At 37.9% G+C, this 17668-nt stretch overlaps 1 protein-coding gene and 1 non-coding gene across 11 annotated transcripts in view; one reads left to right on the top strand and one right to left on the bottom strand.

Annotated features, from left to right (window-relative positions):
* CNOT1 (CCR4-NOT transcription complex subunit 1) overlaps positions 1 to 17668 on the top strand; it is a 99102-nt gene that overhangs the window by 13325 nt on the left and 68109 nt on the right. For all 10 annotated transcript variants that reach the window (XR_008615539.1, XR_008615538.1, XM_007112831.4 and 7 more), the window contains exon 2: positions 6612 to 6884. Coding sequence is in view for 8 of the 10 variants with exons in the window: in XM_007112831.4 (XP_007112893.1) it covers positions 6783 to 6884 (102 nt within the window). In the remaining 2 variants the exon portion in view is untranslated. The remainder of the gene's footprint in view (positions 1 to 6611; positions 6885 to 17668) is intronic.
* Positions 4976 to 5048, bottom strand: TRNAE-CUC (transfer RNA glutamic acid (anticodon CUC)). Its single transcript has one exon. It is a non-coding gene; the product is annotated as a tRNA-Glu (tRNA).

The following is a 17668-nucleotide window of genomic DNA, read 5'->3' as shown; positions in this document are numbered from 1 at the left end:
CTGTCATCTTTTTTTTTTTTTAAGTTTACTTATTTATTTATTTTTGGCTGCATTGGATCTTCGTTGCTGCACACAGGCTTTCTCTAGATGTGGCGAGTGGGGGCTACTCTTCGTTGTGGTGCGCAGGCTTCTCATTGCGGTGGCTTCTCCTGTTGCAGAACACAGGCTCTAGGTTTGCGGGCTTCAGTAGTTGTGGCACATGGACTCAGTAGTTGTGGCACACGGGCTTAGTTGCTCCGTGGCATGTGGGATCTTCCTGGACCAGGGCTTGAACCCGTGGCCGCTGCACTGGCGAGCGGATTCTTAACCACTGCACCACCAGGGAAAGTCCCCTGTTACTGTCATCTTTCTGTTGATTTCTTTAAACAAAGTTTTGTGGTTTTCATTGTACAATCTAGTATGTTTTATTAGACTCAATTAGGAAATTTTAAAAATGAGTTCCTGTTGATACTTCTATTTCCAATAAAATATTTCAGGTTTTTTAAAGTTTTATCTTTACTACATTGATCTGCACTGAATCTGGATTCCTATTAATTTATTTGCTGTATCCAGTAATATATAAAAGTAGCTTAAAATTGCAATAAAATATTATTGCTAACAGTAAGCTTATTGAGTCAGATTTCTTTGAATTTCCTCTGTCGTTAATATATCCCACTGTACATCAAGGATGTTGAGATACTGTGTTCAGTAGTTACTTGAAATATTCGTTTTCACTGTGTTCTTTGTTATCAGCTTGATATTCCAGTTCATTCTTTGTGCTTGATATTAGTTTTTTTCTTATTTAATTAAATTTCAAACAAATATGGATCAAAAGTCAGAACCATATAAAAGATATAATCTGTGAATTTTTGTTCTGTTTTCTATGTCTTCTACCCAGTTCTCACCCACTCCAGTATAGGTAACTTTTTATTAGTTTATGTCTGATCTTTCCTGTGTATTTTTTGCAAAAAAGCAACTACGTATATGTATGCATATATACAAAACAAAAAGTAGCATGTATATAGAAATTAAAGCTTAAACAAAGAGTAGACTATTTTGTACATAGTCCAAGATGTTTATTCACCAGTCACCAATTCATGGCCATCCCTTTGCTATGATAAATATTGCTGCAGTGAATAACATTGTGCATATGTTATATGTGTGAAGTGTATAATATTTCTTGGACTTCTTTAAAAATGGAATTTTAAGTGAAAGCCTCTCTGTAATCTCTGTTAATCTAGAGCTTATTTTTTCTGCACATGTTAACATGGATGTGTTTATGGGATGGGATCATGCTGTTCAGAGTACTGCAGCTTTTCAGTTAGTGTCATGGGTATTCTTTCACCTTAACACTTAGAGGATTAACTATAAACCACAACTGCTTTGGTATTCCTTAGATTGGATGCTTAGGAAACAATTTGTAATACTATGTAGTGTTCTGCAGTTAAAATGTGAAGTAATTTTACATAAGTTGGACTTCTACATACCATTTTATAAGCTTTCTTTCTTTTTCCAGTGTTTAGTGAACGTTTACAGCAAAACTACGTTTTAAATGTCTGTTTCACATGTTGGGTGGGATTCCATTGCATGTAGGTAGATAATCCTTCACTGATGGATATATAGATTGTTTCTAAAATTTTTAATATTAGGAAAAATACTGAGAACACACTTAAACAGTCTTCCAGAATTGCTGTTTTACTTTTTATACAACCATATCTTTGGGAGATTTTTTGTTATCACTGTTCAGGTAACAGCTGTCTTATAGTTATTGCTGTCAAATGTCAGTGCCCTTTCATTCATAGTGTTAAATTGAGAAATGCTGGGGGGAATAACAGTAGTAGAATTACTGTTTGAAAGGATTTAGTGTTTTTGTTGCAAGATTGTTGCTATTATTGTTTCCACTGTTGAAATCCCAGTGCTGTGATAACAAGTCCTTTGGGGTTTTGGAAGATGTATGCCTGTGTACATTTTTAATAATGAAGATAAGGAGGCCTATTGAAGAGGTAGCTGTTTTTGAACTGTTCTTTAAGACTTTGTCTTGATAGGAAATTAATAATTATTTAAAGTCCCTGAGTCCCTGGTGTATTATGGAGACCAATACTAGGCACTGCATATACAAATAGAATGCTCCTGGGCCACAAATTCCTTACAGTTAAGGAATATCTTGGAATCTCAAATGTAGTGATCTTGAAAGAATTTAACATCTAAACATTTTAGTGGAAAGCTGTTGAATAGTCACTTTATAGCTTTGCACTTAACATATTTCAATAAACATGGCCTATAAAACATTGTGACCCAATTTATATATACACATTATGATTCTAAAGGTTAATTGGAAGGGTCTTAACAACTTGATAGTGTATGCTACTGAGGCAATTAAATTAAAAATCATCTGTTATTTACTCTCATGTGATTGTTATTTCTGACTAGGAAAATTTCAGTGGGTTTCCATGCCTTTTGGTAGAGTCAAAATGTAGGTTGCAAAATCCTAAGCTTCAGTTTACAGCTCTTCAAATATGTAGTGAGCTCCTACTATGGGCCATGTAGTGCTTGTAATACGTTGGTGAACAATAGACAATTATGATCACTGCCTTCATGGAATTTACATATGAGGAAATGGGCAAATATAAATATGTTACCCATGTTTGGTGATGTAATGTGGAAAAAAGGGGGTGCAATTTTGTGGTCAGGGTGATCCTCACTGAGAAGGTGACATTTGTGTAGACTTGAAGAAGTGAGGTAGTTAGCCATCTGGGTATCTAGAAGAAGAGGATTCCAGGCAGAGGCATCTAAGGTGAGAGTGTGCTGGAGAAGCATCAAGGAGGCCTTTGTAGCTAAAGGGAATTGAGCAAGGGGGAGTGAATAAGAGGAAGGCCAGGAGAGTACCGGTGGCTAGGTTCCATCAAGCTGTGTTCATTCATAGGCCATTATAAGGGCTCAGGCTTCCATTCTGAGTCAGTGGAGGGTTTTGAGCACAGGATGACCTATCTGAGTTTTTTTTAAAAATAAATTTATTTATTTTATTTTTTTATTGTATTTATTTATTGTCTCTGGCTGTGTTGGGTCTTCGTTGCTGCGCGCAGGTTTTTCTCTGGTTGTGGCGAGTGGGGCCTACTCTTCGTTGCGGTTCGTGGGCTTCTCATTCTGGTGGCTTCTCTTGTTGCGGAGCATGGGCTGTAGGCAGGCGGGCTTCAGTAGTTGTGGCATGTGGGCTCAGTAGTTGTGGCTCGCGGGCTCTAGAGCGCAGGCTCAGTAGTTGTGGCACAGAGGCTTAGTTGCTGCGCGGCATGCGGGATCTTCCCGGACCAGGGATCGAACCTGTGTCCCCTGCACTGACAGGCGGTTTCTCAACCACTGCATCACCAGGGAAGCCCTGAGTTTTTTATATTTGAAAAGTCTTTTTCTTTGGCTGTTATGTTGAGAATAGACTTGTAGGGAGCAAGGGTGGAAGTGAGAAATGACAGGATTCTGTGTATATTTTATAGGTAGAGCCAAAAGAATTTTTTGACAGATTGATTATGGGGAGTGGGAAGTTTAAGAATTTGGCCTGAGTAACTTAAAGACAGAGTTGGTATCAACTGCGATGGGGTAAACACGTACGGTCTGGAACATTTTGCGGGGGGGCAGGGTGTGAAGATCAGAAGCTCTTTTTTTTTTTTTTTTTTTTTTTTGTGGCTGTGCCACGTGGCATGTGGGATCTTGGCTCCCTGACCAGGGATCAAACCCGAGCCCCCTGCATTGGAAGTGTGGAGTCTTAACCACTGGACCACCAGGGAAGTCCCAGGGGCTCAGTTTTGAACATGTTGTACAATATTTGAGATGTCATTGGGAAATTAAATAATATATTTCTAGACATCGTGAGAAATTTGGGTTGGAGATAGAACTTATAGGAGTTATTGCTATAGGTGGTTTTGAAAGCCGTAAGACTGAAGTATATCAAGAAAGTGAATATAGAGAAGTCCAAGGACTCCAAAACTGAGGTCAAAAGAGGAAGGGCCAGTAAAGGAGACTGAGAACAAGAGACCAGTGAAATGGCATTTTAGAAACAAAGTAACAAAAGTGTGTCTTGGAGGGAGGTACAGCTTGTCTAAGGCTTCTGGATGGTTAAGGTGATCACATGTCCTAGTTTATACCTGTTGTCTTGGTGTAAATTGTTAATGGTACCCTTTTTATTTTCAGAAGCGTCCTAGTTTGGTTAATAAATGTCATCCTACTAATAGATCTCATAAGGTGATGGTTCAAAATTGGTCATTAGTTTAATGCATTAACTTGCTCACATAATGAAGATTGGCTTGTTCAAATTTGTGTTACACTAGTATTTTTATCCTTCGCAGTCTTGTGTGTGTTTTTTTTTTTTTTTTTTTGGCTATGCCTCGAGGCTTGTGGGATCTTAGCTGCCCAACCAGGGATTGAACCTGGGTCCTGGCAACGAAAGCGCCAAGTCCTAACCACTGGACCGTAGGGAATTGCCTCCTTCACAGCCTTTAGATGTTAACATGGAGAAGTTGTAACCCTTGTCATGGGACTCATATCAGAAGAGAAGATGAAGTGCCAAAGTATCAGGAATTCATTTTCTTGGAAGTTCGTTCAACACTTGTTTTGCTGGATTTGTGCTGTACCATAGGTAAAAAAAAAAATTAAAATAGCCTATGATCACATCTATTTCATGATAAAGTGATTCTGTTGTCCCTCTGTGTCAGCATTTGTGATACAAATTCTGAGCAAGGAGAAACTTTATGTCTTGCAAACTCTTATCATCTATTGCCTTTTTGTATGTAATTCTGAATAATAATTATTAGATTTGTGTAATATAGTGTAAAGTAACTACTGTTCATGTGAATAATATACTTTGAATAATACAGTTTTAGCTGAACACAACTTGTAAAAATTAAAAATACTTTGAATTATATTTGGCACTAAGAATGAACATTTTATTTTATTGTTTTAGTTTTAGTTTAGTTTTTTGGCTGCACCGTGCAGCTTGCAGGATCTTTAGTTTCCCAGCCAGGGGTTGAACCTGGGGCCACGGCAGTGAGAATGCCAAGTCCTAACCCCTGGACCACCAGGGAATTCTCATCTGTGTCCTTTTTTTGTCTTAATGAGTATCTTTCCTGCACAGTTTTGCTTCATTCTTTTTAACAACTGCCTTGTTTGGATATATCGTAATTTATTTAAGCAGTTACTTTTTGCTGCACTTTCTTTTTGCTATGATACACAGTATTTCAGTCAAAACCTCTGTTTCCTTTGAGTTCTTGAGGCAATATACATGGAGGGATACAGTCTTAATTGTGGAATTTAGGTTCAGGGGTAGTGTAAGAAACACTTTTTACAATATTGCCACTTTGAGTTTCAGAAAAGATGGTACCAGTTAATAATGTTAACAATCTGATAAGTCCTCTGTTTTATGGTGTGTTCTTAAACTTGGATTTTTGCTAGTCTGATACAGAAAATATGCTGTCATCGTAATATGAAGGAACAACTTGCTCTAAGAATTTATAGCAAGCACGTTTAGTTACATATAATGGATAGATATAAGCACAATTTATCTTTAACTTCTCATATGTTATTACTTTAGAATAAACAAAAATACCTTGCCACATTCCCAAGATTCTCTTACTCTTTTTTTTTTAAGGAGGATGTGGAAAAGGATAGCATAGGTAGAATCTTTGCTTTGTATGAACAAAACAGAACAAAAATGTAGGGATAGTGTAGTCTGTCTACATTGTTAATAAGTTATTAAAGATAAAGGCTTAAATGCCCTTACCAAGGGGCTTTTAATCTTCATGAATTTTCTTTACCTTACATAGTAAGTTCTGATGGTAATGAAAGTATGAGCAGATTTCAGATCATGAAGCTGTGGACAAGCTTATCTCCTTGCATTCAAAGATTTTTGTTTCAGCAGTGGTACTTGGTGAATTCTTTAAAAAACTTGTGGTGTTTTTTGTTTGTTTGTTTGTTTTGTGTTGTGAAACAGAATAGTTCCTCTGACTCAGCAGGTTGTTGGAATTAAAATGATAAGCATCCTGTCATTTTAGCTGTATTGCTGCTTCGAGCTTCCCTGTCTAAATTTTCCTAGTGCAGGAAGGAATTTGGGTTCTGAGGCCCTTAACTTACTTTTAAGCTAGCTGTTCAAATACCTAAAACATACATCCTAAGATAAAACTTAAAGACCAAACTACTGTCTGATTCTGAAGCAATACATAAGTAGTAAGGTGAATAAATGGGATTTTATAAATAAGTTGTAGATAGTGTGAGAAGAGGGATTGAAAATGTCAGATGAGTGTTTCTTTCCACAGACCCTAATTTTACTTAAGTACTTTTCTGTGGCTTCTAAAGGGAATAGTATAAATTATCATTGAAATTGATAGAGTAGAAGCCTCAAATATTATAGGACGTCTTGCTAGAACGACAACTTTTTTGTGGGGTGGGGTGGGTGTGATATATTTTTTTTATACCAACCCTACCTAATTTTTAAAACTTGGCATCTTTTATCAATAGTGGTTGAGACATCTTAATTTATTTAAAAGATCCTTAGTGGTATTTCAGGTATTAAGATGGAAAGATGGTTATTTAACCCTTTTTAACCCTAATAAAAAATTAACTAATTAAAATATCTTTTTTTTTTTAAACAGGTGCCATGTTTCAGAACAGAGTAAGACCCCTGGTAAAGAACTGAAGACACTGTACAGACACCAGATATAGGCTAATTACAAAGAAAGCATTAACCTGCCTCTGAGGTGACTAAAGGGGAATAATGGTGATTTTGCGCCGGGCTCGGCCGCCTGCTTCCGCCCCAACCAGCAATGAATCTTGACTCGCTCTCGCTGGCCTTGTCTCAAATCAGCTACCTGGTGGACAATTTAACCAAGAAAAACTACCGAGCCAGCCAGCAGGAAATACAGCATGTAAGTAAACTAGTGAGAAAACAAGCACCATTAAAGGAATGAGTATGCAGTGAAAAGAAAATTGGAAATTTTTGTGGGTGTGTTGCATGAAAAGTAACTTTTGCCCCTTATTTCAAGTGATTTCAGTTTAATATATAAAAGAGAGCTTTCACAAGGTTGTTCAGCTATCACCATCTAACTCCAGAATGTTTTCATCACCCCAAAAAGAAACACCTGAATCCATTAGCGTTGCTTTCCATTTCTCCTTCCCTCCAGCCCCTGGTAACCACTAACCTACTTTGTGCTTCCATGGATTTGCCTTTCTGGACATTCCATATAAATGGAATCATATCATGTGAGGCCTTTTGTTTCTGCCTTCTTTCACTAGCGTAAGTTTTCAAGGTTGATCCATGTTGGAGCATGCATTTAGATATTTAGGTTTGGTTCCACTTTTTGGCTGTTGTGAATATTGTGGCTGGCAACATTCATTTACAAGTTTTGGGTGGATGTTTATTTTAAATTTTGAGGATATATACCAAAAAATGGAATTGCTGGGTCATATGGTAACTCTGACTTTCTAAAGAACTGCTAGACTGTTTTCCAGAACACTGTATCATTTTTCACTTCTAGGAGCAATGTATGAAGGCTCTGGTTTTTCTTGATCCTCACTAATACTTGTTATTGTGTGTCTTTGCTTTTAGCCATACTAGTGGGTGTGAACTGGTATCTCATTGTAGTTTTGGTTTAGAGTTAATGATGCTGAGCATCTTTTCATGTGCTTATTTGTATATCTTTGGAGAAATTTCAGGTTGTCCCCCCACAGTCTTTTTTTAATTTTTTATTATTTATTTGGCTGCGTCAGGTCTTAGTTGCAGCTCCAGAGCATATGGGCTCAGTAGTTGCGGCACTTGGGCTCTCTAGCTGTGGCACGTGGGCTTAATTGCCCCACGGCATGTGGGATCTTAGTTCCCCGACCAGGATCCCCTGCATTGGAAGGTGGATTCTTAACTATTGGACCACCAGGGAAGTACCCCCCGCCACCAGGGAAGCCCTAATTTTATTTTTAAAATAGATAATATAATGGGACTTCCCTGGCCAGTGCAGGGGACACGGGTTCGAGCCCTGGTCCAGGAAGATCCCACATGCTGCAGAACAACTAAGCCCGCAAGCCACAACTACTGAGCCCTCGTGCCACAACTGCTGAAGCCCGTGAGCCTAGAGCCCGTGCTCCACAGCAAGAGAAGCCACCACAATGAGAAGCCCGCACACCACAATGAAGAGTAGCCCCTGCTCACTGCAACTAGAGAAAGCCCGTGTGCAGCACCGCGTGCAGCAACGAAGACCCGATGCAGCCAAAAATAAATAAATAAATTTTTAAAACTAGATAATATATTAACCTGATTACTGTAGCTACCCATTTCTCCTACCCACAGGCAACTAACTGATACTAGCTATTTCTGAACTGTCCTTACAAAGATATTTGCATATAGAAAATAGGGAAATATTTCCCTTCCCTTTTCATATGGTGGCATATGGTATAAACTGTTCTGCATCTTGATTTTTTTAATTTGTTTAGTTAACTAGTTTATCCTGGAAATGAATCCTTATCCGTGCACAGAAAGCTTCTTCATTCTTTTAAGGGTGCATAGTAAACCATGGTATGGATGAATCATATAGAATTTACTTCACTATTGATGCACATTTAGGTTATATAAAATTTTTTTTTTTTTCTATTGACATTTCTTGCATGCATATATCTGTCAGTATGTTTGTAGGATAGATTCCTAGAAACTTGAGCTTGGGCAACTCTTCTGCTCTGCTCTCTAATGGGAAAGCTCAATTCTTAGAATTATATATTTGATTTTTTTCTTTTCATGTAGCACTGTTTCTCTGGTACATTGAAAAAGCAGGTGTGTATGCTTAAGGAGTTTATTACATTTGATGCTGCTTTGACAAATTATAGTGCTTAAGTTCATTGTTTTAATACCTTCAGTGGTCCTCTTACTATGGAACGAAGTCAAAGCTCCTCAGTAAAAAGTTCAGGGCCCTTTAAGTCCAGTTCTAAATGCTTTTCTTGGAATTCTGTTCTTTCAAGAACCAAATCCAATACCACCTTGCCAGTGAAGACTTACCCTCCTTTTCCTTTATTTGGATTAATTCCTTAGGCTCATTCTGAAAGCTGTGTTGGTCAGAATGTGACCTGACAGTTTCATGCAGCTACTATTTAAACATCTGCTGTGCCTGCTGTGTGTCACATAACTCTTTTTTTGTGTGTGAGCTTTTTTTTTCAAAGATTTAATAGCATGTATACATGGTAGAGACTGAGGAAAACTGAGTAACTCCTAATCAACTTTTTACTGAAGTAAAATGTATATACCAAAAAATTCATAAATCGTAAGTGTGCAGATGAATTTTCATAAAACGAACATAGCTATCAATAACCATGCAGATTAAGAAAATTGATACTAGCATCTCAGAAGCTGTTTTTAGTTGTTGAACATATCACTTATGACCCAGCAATTCTGTTTCTGTGTGTGTACCAAACAAATGCATATACACATTGATCAAAAAAGCATACATTGTGATAGCCCAAAGTTGGAAACAACCAAGTGTCCATCAACAAGGTATACTAAGAAGCAGTGAGACTATTTTGTGAAACAACATGGATTGATCTTACAGTGTTGAGTGAAAAATGCTAAACATTCTGTCAGTTCAGTAATTCTGTGTACAGTCAATTCTCTCACGTCATAGCAACCATTCAAACATTTACAGTGTTCCAGGCATTATTTTTAATGTGATTTTATGTCAGTTCTCACATTCTTGTTGCAGTCATGCAGGATGGGTAGTGGGTATTGTTCCATTTTACACTAAGGTTCAAAGACATTAAATATTTTTGCCCACTGGTACTCTGCCTGAAAGTGGCAGATGTGAGATTGGAACCCACAACATTCCTATGTTGAATCTCTTTGTAATTGTTCACGGAAGACAAAGTAGAAGGAAATTAGAGACTCTGGATTGGAAGGTCATCTAGTCCCAAGTTTGACCCCCCTGACAGCCCCTACTCTAAAACATCTTCCACATTTTGTCAGAGTGGCCTTTCTAAAATGTATAGCTAATAGTCAGTAGTCTCTTTTCCACTTTAAAATCTTTCGTGTGTCTCTGTCCCACTCAATTTAAAGCTCATACTCCTAAGCTGGCCCTCTGTTGCTGTTCTTTGGAAGCAGATATGAGATATTTTGGAATGCATTTATAAGGTTTCAACACCTGTAGGAGGAGGAGGACTGGTTGGAAACAGAATTGGACAGAAGGAGAACTACAGTGGAAATCTTCATCAACTCCATGGGGAATTCTGGGATGGGTATCAGAGTTGTCCCATAGGGGGCCCAAATGGCTAGGCCTTCATATCCCTGTTGTTATTGTGTGAGGGCTCCCTCAGGAGGGCATGTTCCCTTGGGTAGTAAGATTGCAGCTTAGACAGACACTGAAGGAGCTGATTGCTGGGGCACCTGCAACTTTAACTTGAAGTGGGAAATAGGGTGGCACTGTCTGAATTTACCCCAGCAAGGCTCTGTGTGATCTGGTCAATTTAATACTATATTTTAATTGGTTTGATCATCTTCCCTACTCCCAAGACCTCATGGTGTGGGGCTATCCTTTAGTTTATGTCTCTTATACCTAACATTTAGTAAGTGTTCAAATGCAATTGGAATGAAAGAAGGAATAAATTAATAAGTAATTAATTTTGAAGGTAAATGTTAGAATGCTTGGTTTCAGCCTATGGCTGTTTTCAGTGTCTACAGATATTGTTTAGACGAGTGTGTCCTCAGTGCTACCCTTGCAGATAGTCCCCTCTCTTTTACTTTTAGAATGATTAGGAATTTAGAACTGGGATAGGAGCAGGGTTCTAGTTCTTGACTCTGTCTTTATTTCCTTTGGTGATATGTAAAGGCTTATTGCAGTTCTTAGATGCCTGATATATTTTAGTGCCGTACTTTTGGGGGCTTAGACTAATAAGTTGGCTAGGATTGTGTTCCCTTTGTTATTTCTCCTGACAGTGGGAAGAAGGAATGTTTATGGAATTTATTAGATGTATGAGTTCCCTAAACATGAACAACGAGCTAGTTAGTATTACCATTTTATAGATGAAAAAACAAGTTTAGAATTTGATTTGCCCCCTCAGTCAGGATTTTATGATGTTTTTTAGAGCAGTGTCCCCAACCTTTTTAGCACCGTTGATCAGTTTTGTGGAAAAAAATGGGTGGGGATGCGGGAGGGGATGGTGATGGTTCAGGCGGTAATGCGAATGATGGGGAGCGCAGATGAAGATTTGCTCCTTGCCCACTGCTCACCACTGCTCACCTCCCGCTGTGCGGCTGCTTGTTCGAGGCCCAGGGCTTGGGGTCCCCTGCTTTAGAGAGTAACTCCTATAGTTGTTCTTTTCTTTAAAAATATTTGTTGTCATTATTAAAGAAATTATGTAAGTAAAATATAGAAAAATAAAATCAACTCTGGTTTTTCTACTCAGCTTTTTTTTTTTTTTGGCGGTACGCGGGCGTCTCACCGTTGTGGCCTCTCCCGCTGCGGAGCACAGGCTCCGGATGCGCAGGCTAAGCGGCCATGGCTAACGGGCCCAGCCTCTCTGCTCCGCGGCATGTGGGAACTTCCCCGGACTGCCTCTCCGCTCCGCGGCATGTGGGATCTTCCCGGACCGGGGCACGAACCCGTGTCCCCTGCATCGGCAGGTGGACTCTCAACCACTGCACCACCAGGGAAGCCCTATACTGTTCTTTAAATGATAGTCTCTGTAAATATAATTTTAAAACATTTTATTAAAATTTCAAATTTATTTCATTTATTAAAAATATAATAAAATAAAAGTTAAAATTAAATAAGTAAAATTTATATTAAAATCAAGTAAAATTTATTTATACTACTCACACACAGGAGTAGTATAATATAACCCCCATGAATCTATCATCTACCTTCATTTGAAGTCATGACCAATCTTGTTTCATCTAACCCGTTCCCCTCAGTTGTTTTAAAGCAGATCCCAGTTATAATTTCATCTATTTATATAAACCTAACCTCAATACTGTTATCACATCTTTTTTAAAAACACAGTAATTGTTTTTTAAAAAATTGTATTGATGTATATTTGATTTACAGTGTGTTTCTGGTGTATAGCAAAGTGATTCAGTTATACATATGTATATTATTTTTCATATTCTTTTCCATTATGGTTTATTACAGGACACTGAATATAGTTCCCTGTACTATATAGGAGGATGTTGCTGTTTATCCATTCTGTATAATAGTTTGCACCTGCTAATCCCAAACTCCCAATCCTCCCCCACACCCCATCCCCCAGCAAAATAATTCTTAAACATCAAATATCCAGCTAACATTCACATTTCCTCAGTTTGCTTCATAAAAAAAATTCAAAAGTTGACTTAAGACCACCCCCCACCCCTTTCCTCAATCTGTTTGTTGCATTGGCCCTTACTAAATCTTTTAAAATCTGTGGGTTTTCTTGCCCTCTATTTTTCTTGCAGTTATTTTGTTAAAGAAATCAGGTTGTCCTGTAGTTACCCACAGTCTGAATATTGCTGATTACATTCCCAGCATGGTATTTTACATGTTCTTCTGACTGTTGTTTTTCCTGTAAATTGGTAATTAAATTTGGGAGCTTAATCAGATTAAGGTTTTTTCTCCCTTAGGACAGTTTTACAGGTGGTGGTGTGTACTTTAATTAGGAGGTTCATGATGTCTAGTCATCTCTATTTTTGTCATTTTTAGCAGGCTTTGTTCATTGCCTGGATTCATTGATTTGTTAGGGATTGCAAAGTGGTGACATTCTAGTTGTTAGGTGTTTTTTATTAGTTGAAATAGTTCTGTAAAGAGAGTTCTGTAAAGGGAAACTTGCCCTTACCAACTGTAACTATCTCGTTGCCCGAAGTACAGTTTATATAGGAAGGGCTTGATTCTCTCTCTTTATTTGCCGGTTTTCAAAATGACTTGTTTCCTAGCATCCTCCAAATATGACCAATGAATGAGTTTTTTAATATTAGGAATTCATGTATTTTTAACATATTTGATGTGTTTGAATTCATTGAAAGTATTATTGATATTCATCCATTATCCTCTTTGGCCAATGTAAACTTATTCATGTTGGCTTCTGAGTCCTTTTGACCATATTCTTTTTTTTTTTTAACATCTTTATTGGAGTATAATTGCTTTACAATGGTGTGTTAGTTTCTGCTTTACAACAAAATGAATCAGTTATACATATACATATGTTCCCATATCTCTTCCCTCTTGCGTCTCCCTCCCTCCCACCCTCCCTATCCCACCCCTCTAGGAGTGAAGTAAATCAGGAGAAAAACATACCGTATGCTAACACATATGTATGGAATCTAAGAAAAAAGAAAATGTCATGAAGAGCCTAGGGGTAGGATGGGAATAAAGACACAGACCTACTAGGGTAGTGTATATATGTCCATGCCACTCTCTCACTTCGTCACAGCTTACCCTTCCCCCTCTCCATATCCTCAAGTCCGTGCTCTAGTAGGTGTGTGTTTTATTCCCATCCTACCCCTAGTCTCTTCATGACATTTTTTCCCCTTAGATTCCGTATATATGTGTTAACATACGGTATTTGTTTTTCTCCTTCTGACTTACTTCACCCTTTTATCCACACCCTCTCCAGCATTTATTGTTTCTAGATTTTTTGATGATGGCCATTCTGACCGGTGTCTTATTCGTCATCTTTGTTGTGATTCCAGAAACTTGGAAACTGAAATATTCCAGACTCGTATGTTTCTTGCTTCAGACCTGGAAAATTAGCAATTTCTCTAAGAGGTCTTGGTTTTATTTTACTGGGAAATGGTATTTAGAGATTACCATCTCTTGTGTTAATAAATGATTAAGACCATTTAGGTGATACAAACAAACTTTATTTAACATTTCATGAAGTGGACAGTCTTACTTCAGAGAACTGCAAAATGGGCAGAAGACAAGAACCTTTTATAGGATAAAGAATAAAGAACAGGGACTTCCCTGGTGGTCCAGTAGTTAAAACTCCATGCTCCCAACGCAAGGGGCATGGGTTCGAGCCTTGGTCAGGAAACTAAGATTCCACATGCTGCCTGGCACGGCCAAAAAAAAAAAGAATAAAGAAAAAACAAATAGAAAATATATGATTGGCTGGGACCACATAGTGAACCTTGTTAGGGGTTAGATAGGGGTTAGAACACCCAGAATCGGCTTGGTGTTTGGGAATTGGCTGACTGAATATACTGTGTTTCTGGTCAAGTGAAACATTTACGGGGACTCCAGAGTTATCTAAGTTTTGGTTTGCTGATGTTACACCAAGGGCAGGAACACTCCATTTTGGACCTGGAAAGTTACTTCAACACTTGTATTGTTTACTGATACTCAGTTGGCCATTATTAGGCCTTTCAGTGGACAGAGCTAAGGAGAAAATACACCATGAAGTCATACTAATACTTCCAGTTTAATTTCAGGACCAAGGGATTTTTATTTCAATTCATTACCTAAAATCTGTCTCTCCTTAACTTCCAGTGCAGAAAATTCCCGTTTTCAGTGATGAAAAGTCATTTGTTTTATTCCACACTACACAGTCAAGAGTCTCAGATTATCTGTGACTCTACTAACAGCACTGTGATTATGGAAAATATTTTACCTTTTTTTGGTGGGGTTGGTGGGGGAGCTTTTAAGGTATATCTCACTAGAGATGTAAAATCAAGTTACTGTTTTAAAGTCAATTAGAATAGTTCTTCTTGGCATAGTTATGCCACACCACCAACTGGATATGGAGTTTGGGTTCATTGTTTTCATATTATTTTCAATATTTACAAAGTACTTTTAATAGTAATTAATTTTGCTTGATACCATGTAAAATGTTTATTTCCAAAGTCAAATCTATAAAATGACTTTTATTAAAAGAGTAGTTTATGCAATGAGGTATCACCTCACACCAGTCAGAATGGCCATTATTAAAAATAAGTCTACAAATACTAAATGCTGGAGAGGGTGTGGAGAAAAAGGAACCCTCCTACACTGCTGGTGGGAATGTAAATTGGTGCAGCCACTATGGAGAACACTATGGAGGTTACTTAAAAAACTAAAAATAGAGTTACCATATGATCCTGCAATCGCACTCCAGGGCATATATTGGCACAAAGCTAATTAGAAAAGATACATGCATGCCCCGTGTTCATAGCAGCACTATTTACAATACCCAAGACATGGAAGCAACCTGTCCATTGAGAGATGAATGGATAAAGAAGATGTGGGGGGGCTGTGTGTGTGTATACACACACAGTGGAATATTAGCCATAAAAAAGAATGAAAAAATGACATTTGCAGGAACATGGACTTAGAGATATCATATTAAGTGAAGTAAGTCAGAGAAAGACAAATATATGATATCACTTATATGTGGAATCTACAAAAATGATACAAATGAACGAATTTACAAAACATAAAGAGACTCACATCGAAAACAAACTCAGGGTTACCAAAGGGGATAGTGGAGGGTAGGGGGAGATAAATTAGGAGTTTGGGATTAATAAATACACCCTACTATTATATAAAATAGGTAAATAACAAGGACCTGGAACTATACTCATTATCGTATAATAACCTATAATAGAAAAGAATCTGAAAAAGATAAATATATGTAACTGAATCACTTTGCTGTACACTTGAAACTAACAACATTGTAAATTAACTATACTTCAGTTAAAAAAATTTTTTTAAAGAGTTGCTTAGGGCTTCCCTGGTGGCGCAGTGGTTGAGAATCCGCCTGCGGATGCAGGGGACATGGGTTCGTGCCCCGGTCCGGGAAGATCCCACATGCCGCGGAGCAGCTGGGCCCGTGAGCCATGGCCGCTGAGCCTGCACATCCTGAGCCTGTGCTCCGCAACGGGAGAGGCCATAACTGTGAGAGGCCCGCGTACCACACACACTCATACACACACACAGAAAAGAGTTGCTTAGTCTTATTATAAATGTATTATATATTGAAATGGATTGAGTACTTGCAGCCTGTTCTTTTACTGCAGTTTTTATATTCCTGAAAATATCATATTTTCATACATTTTTTTGACCATAGATCATTGTCAGAAGATTTGTTTCATTTGGAACTCAGGTGCCATTACCTGAGTTCTTTCATGCTTGAGAATATCTTTCTTGTTTTTATTTGAAGTCCAGTTTTCACTAGATATATATATTCCCCCAAGTTTTGCAAATATTGTTCCCCATTATTCTTTAAACAGCATCAATTACCGAAAGCTGCCTATCTTCCTTTGTCTCTCTCCTTCCTCATGCATTTTAGGTGACTAACTTTTCCTGCCAGCATCTATTCCTAAACTGAATATCCCTATGAATTTCCTTTTTTAAAAAAAATTAATTAATTTATTTGGCTGCGTTGGGTCTTTGTTGCTGCTCATGGGCTTTCTCTAGTTGTGGCGAGCGGGGGCTACTCTTCGTTGACGTGCACAGGCTTTTCATTGCGGTGGCTTCTCTTGTTGTGGAGCATGGGCTCTAGGCACGCGAGCTTCAGTAGTTGTGGCGCATGGGCTTAGTTGCTCCGTAGCATGTGGGATCTTCCTGAACCAGGGCTCGAACCTGTGTCCCCTGCATTGGCAGGCGGATTCTTAACCACTGCGCCACCAGGGAAGTCCCTGAATTTCCTTTTCATTAGAGTTTATTAACTTCAAGTGTATGCTGTAGTATTGATTATTCTGCATCAGCCTTTCTTGTGCTATGGTATACCTTTCATTCTTCCAACTCAAATGTTTATTTCAGGGATATTTTTGTTGTTTTCTTTGAATGTTTTTCTTTTCATTTCTTGTGGATTGAGGTATTATATATTGATTATTAAGTTATCTTTTCTGTAAGATTTTTGCTTTGTTTCTTAAGTGCCGAAAGCTTGCTTTCATTTCCTTCTGTTATGTTGTACTTGAACCTAGTGTTTTGTTTTACCTTTTTGAGGACTTTCTTCTTAAAAAACAAAAACATCTCCTATAATCTCTTCAAGGATATTGAATACTATTTGTCTGAACTCTTCTGTTAGTTTATTTGTGTAAGTCTTTTGTTTCTTTTAAATTAAAAATAAATTTTTTTTTCTGGGTTGGGGGTAAGTCTTTTGAAAAGTATGTTCTTCACCTGTCTTGTTTGTTTCTTTGCTCTGTTTTACAGTTTCTTCAAATAGGTTCCAGGCTGAGTCTTTGGATTTTTGCTTGTCTTTGAATCAACACATTATTTACTCATATATAAACCATCTTGGGGATGCTTGAGGGTGGGGAAGTGTGTTGGGGTAGTCTGCCATGTTCTGTATCCAGGTTTGGTAATGGTTACCTCTTCTTCTTCGTTATTCTGCTTCTCCAGGATTCTCCTTTAACTCGATGTTTTGCTTACAGACATTAAAAGTAGCATCTTGAGCTTGGTTCCCTCAGCTCTGTCTCCTTTTCCATTTTCTAATTTCCATATATTGATCTGGGTCTCTAAATGGACAGTCTTCTTTCATGGCTCATCTGTGCTCCAGATTCATCACTTGAACAAAGGATAACTATGTGTGTTTTGGGACATTCATCAGTCCTAAACATTTTTATTTCTGGATTTATCAGTCCCAAATAGAAACCTGCATTTAGCCTGTCATTTGAAGTACTGAGAATAAGCTATCTGACATATCTCTCTGGACCACTTCTTACGTGAATGTTTTGTTGAAAATGGATTTTTTTTTTTTTTTAATATGAGAAGCTAGAAAAAAAAAAATGAGA

The sequence above is a fragment of the Physeter macrocephalus genome, chromosome 17 (assembly GCF_002837175.3).
Source record: "Physeter macrocephalus isolate SW-GA chromosome 17, ASM283717v5, whole genome shotgun sequence".
Taxonomy (NCBI): Eukaryota; Metazoa; Chordata; class Mammalia; order Artiodactyla; family Physeteridae; genus Physeter; species Physeter macrocephalus.
The sequence above is the reverse complement of the archived record's forward strand: the minus strand, read 5'-3'. Positions and strand labels throughout refer to the sequence as shown.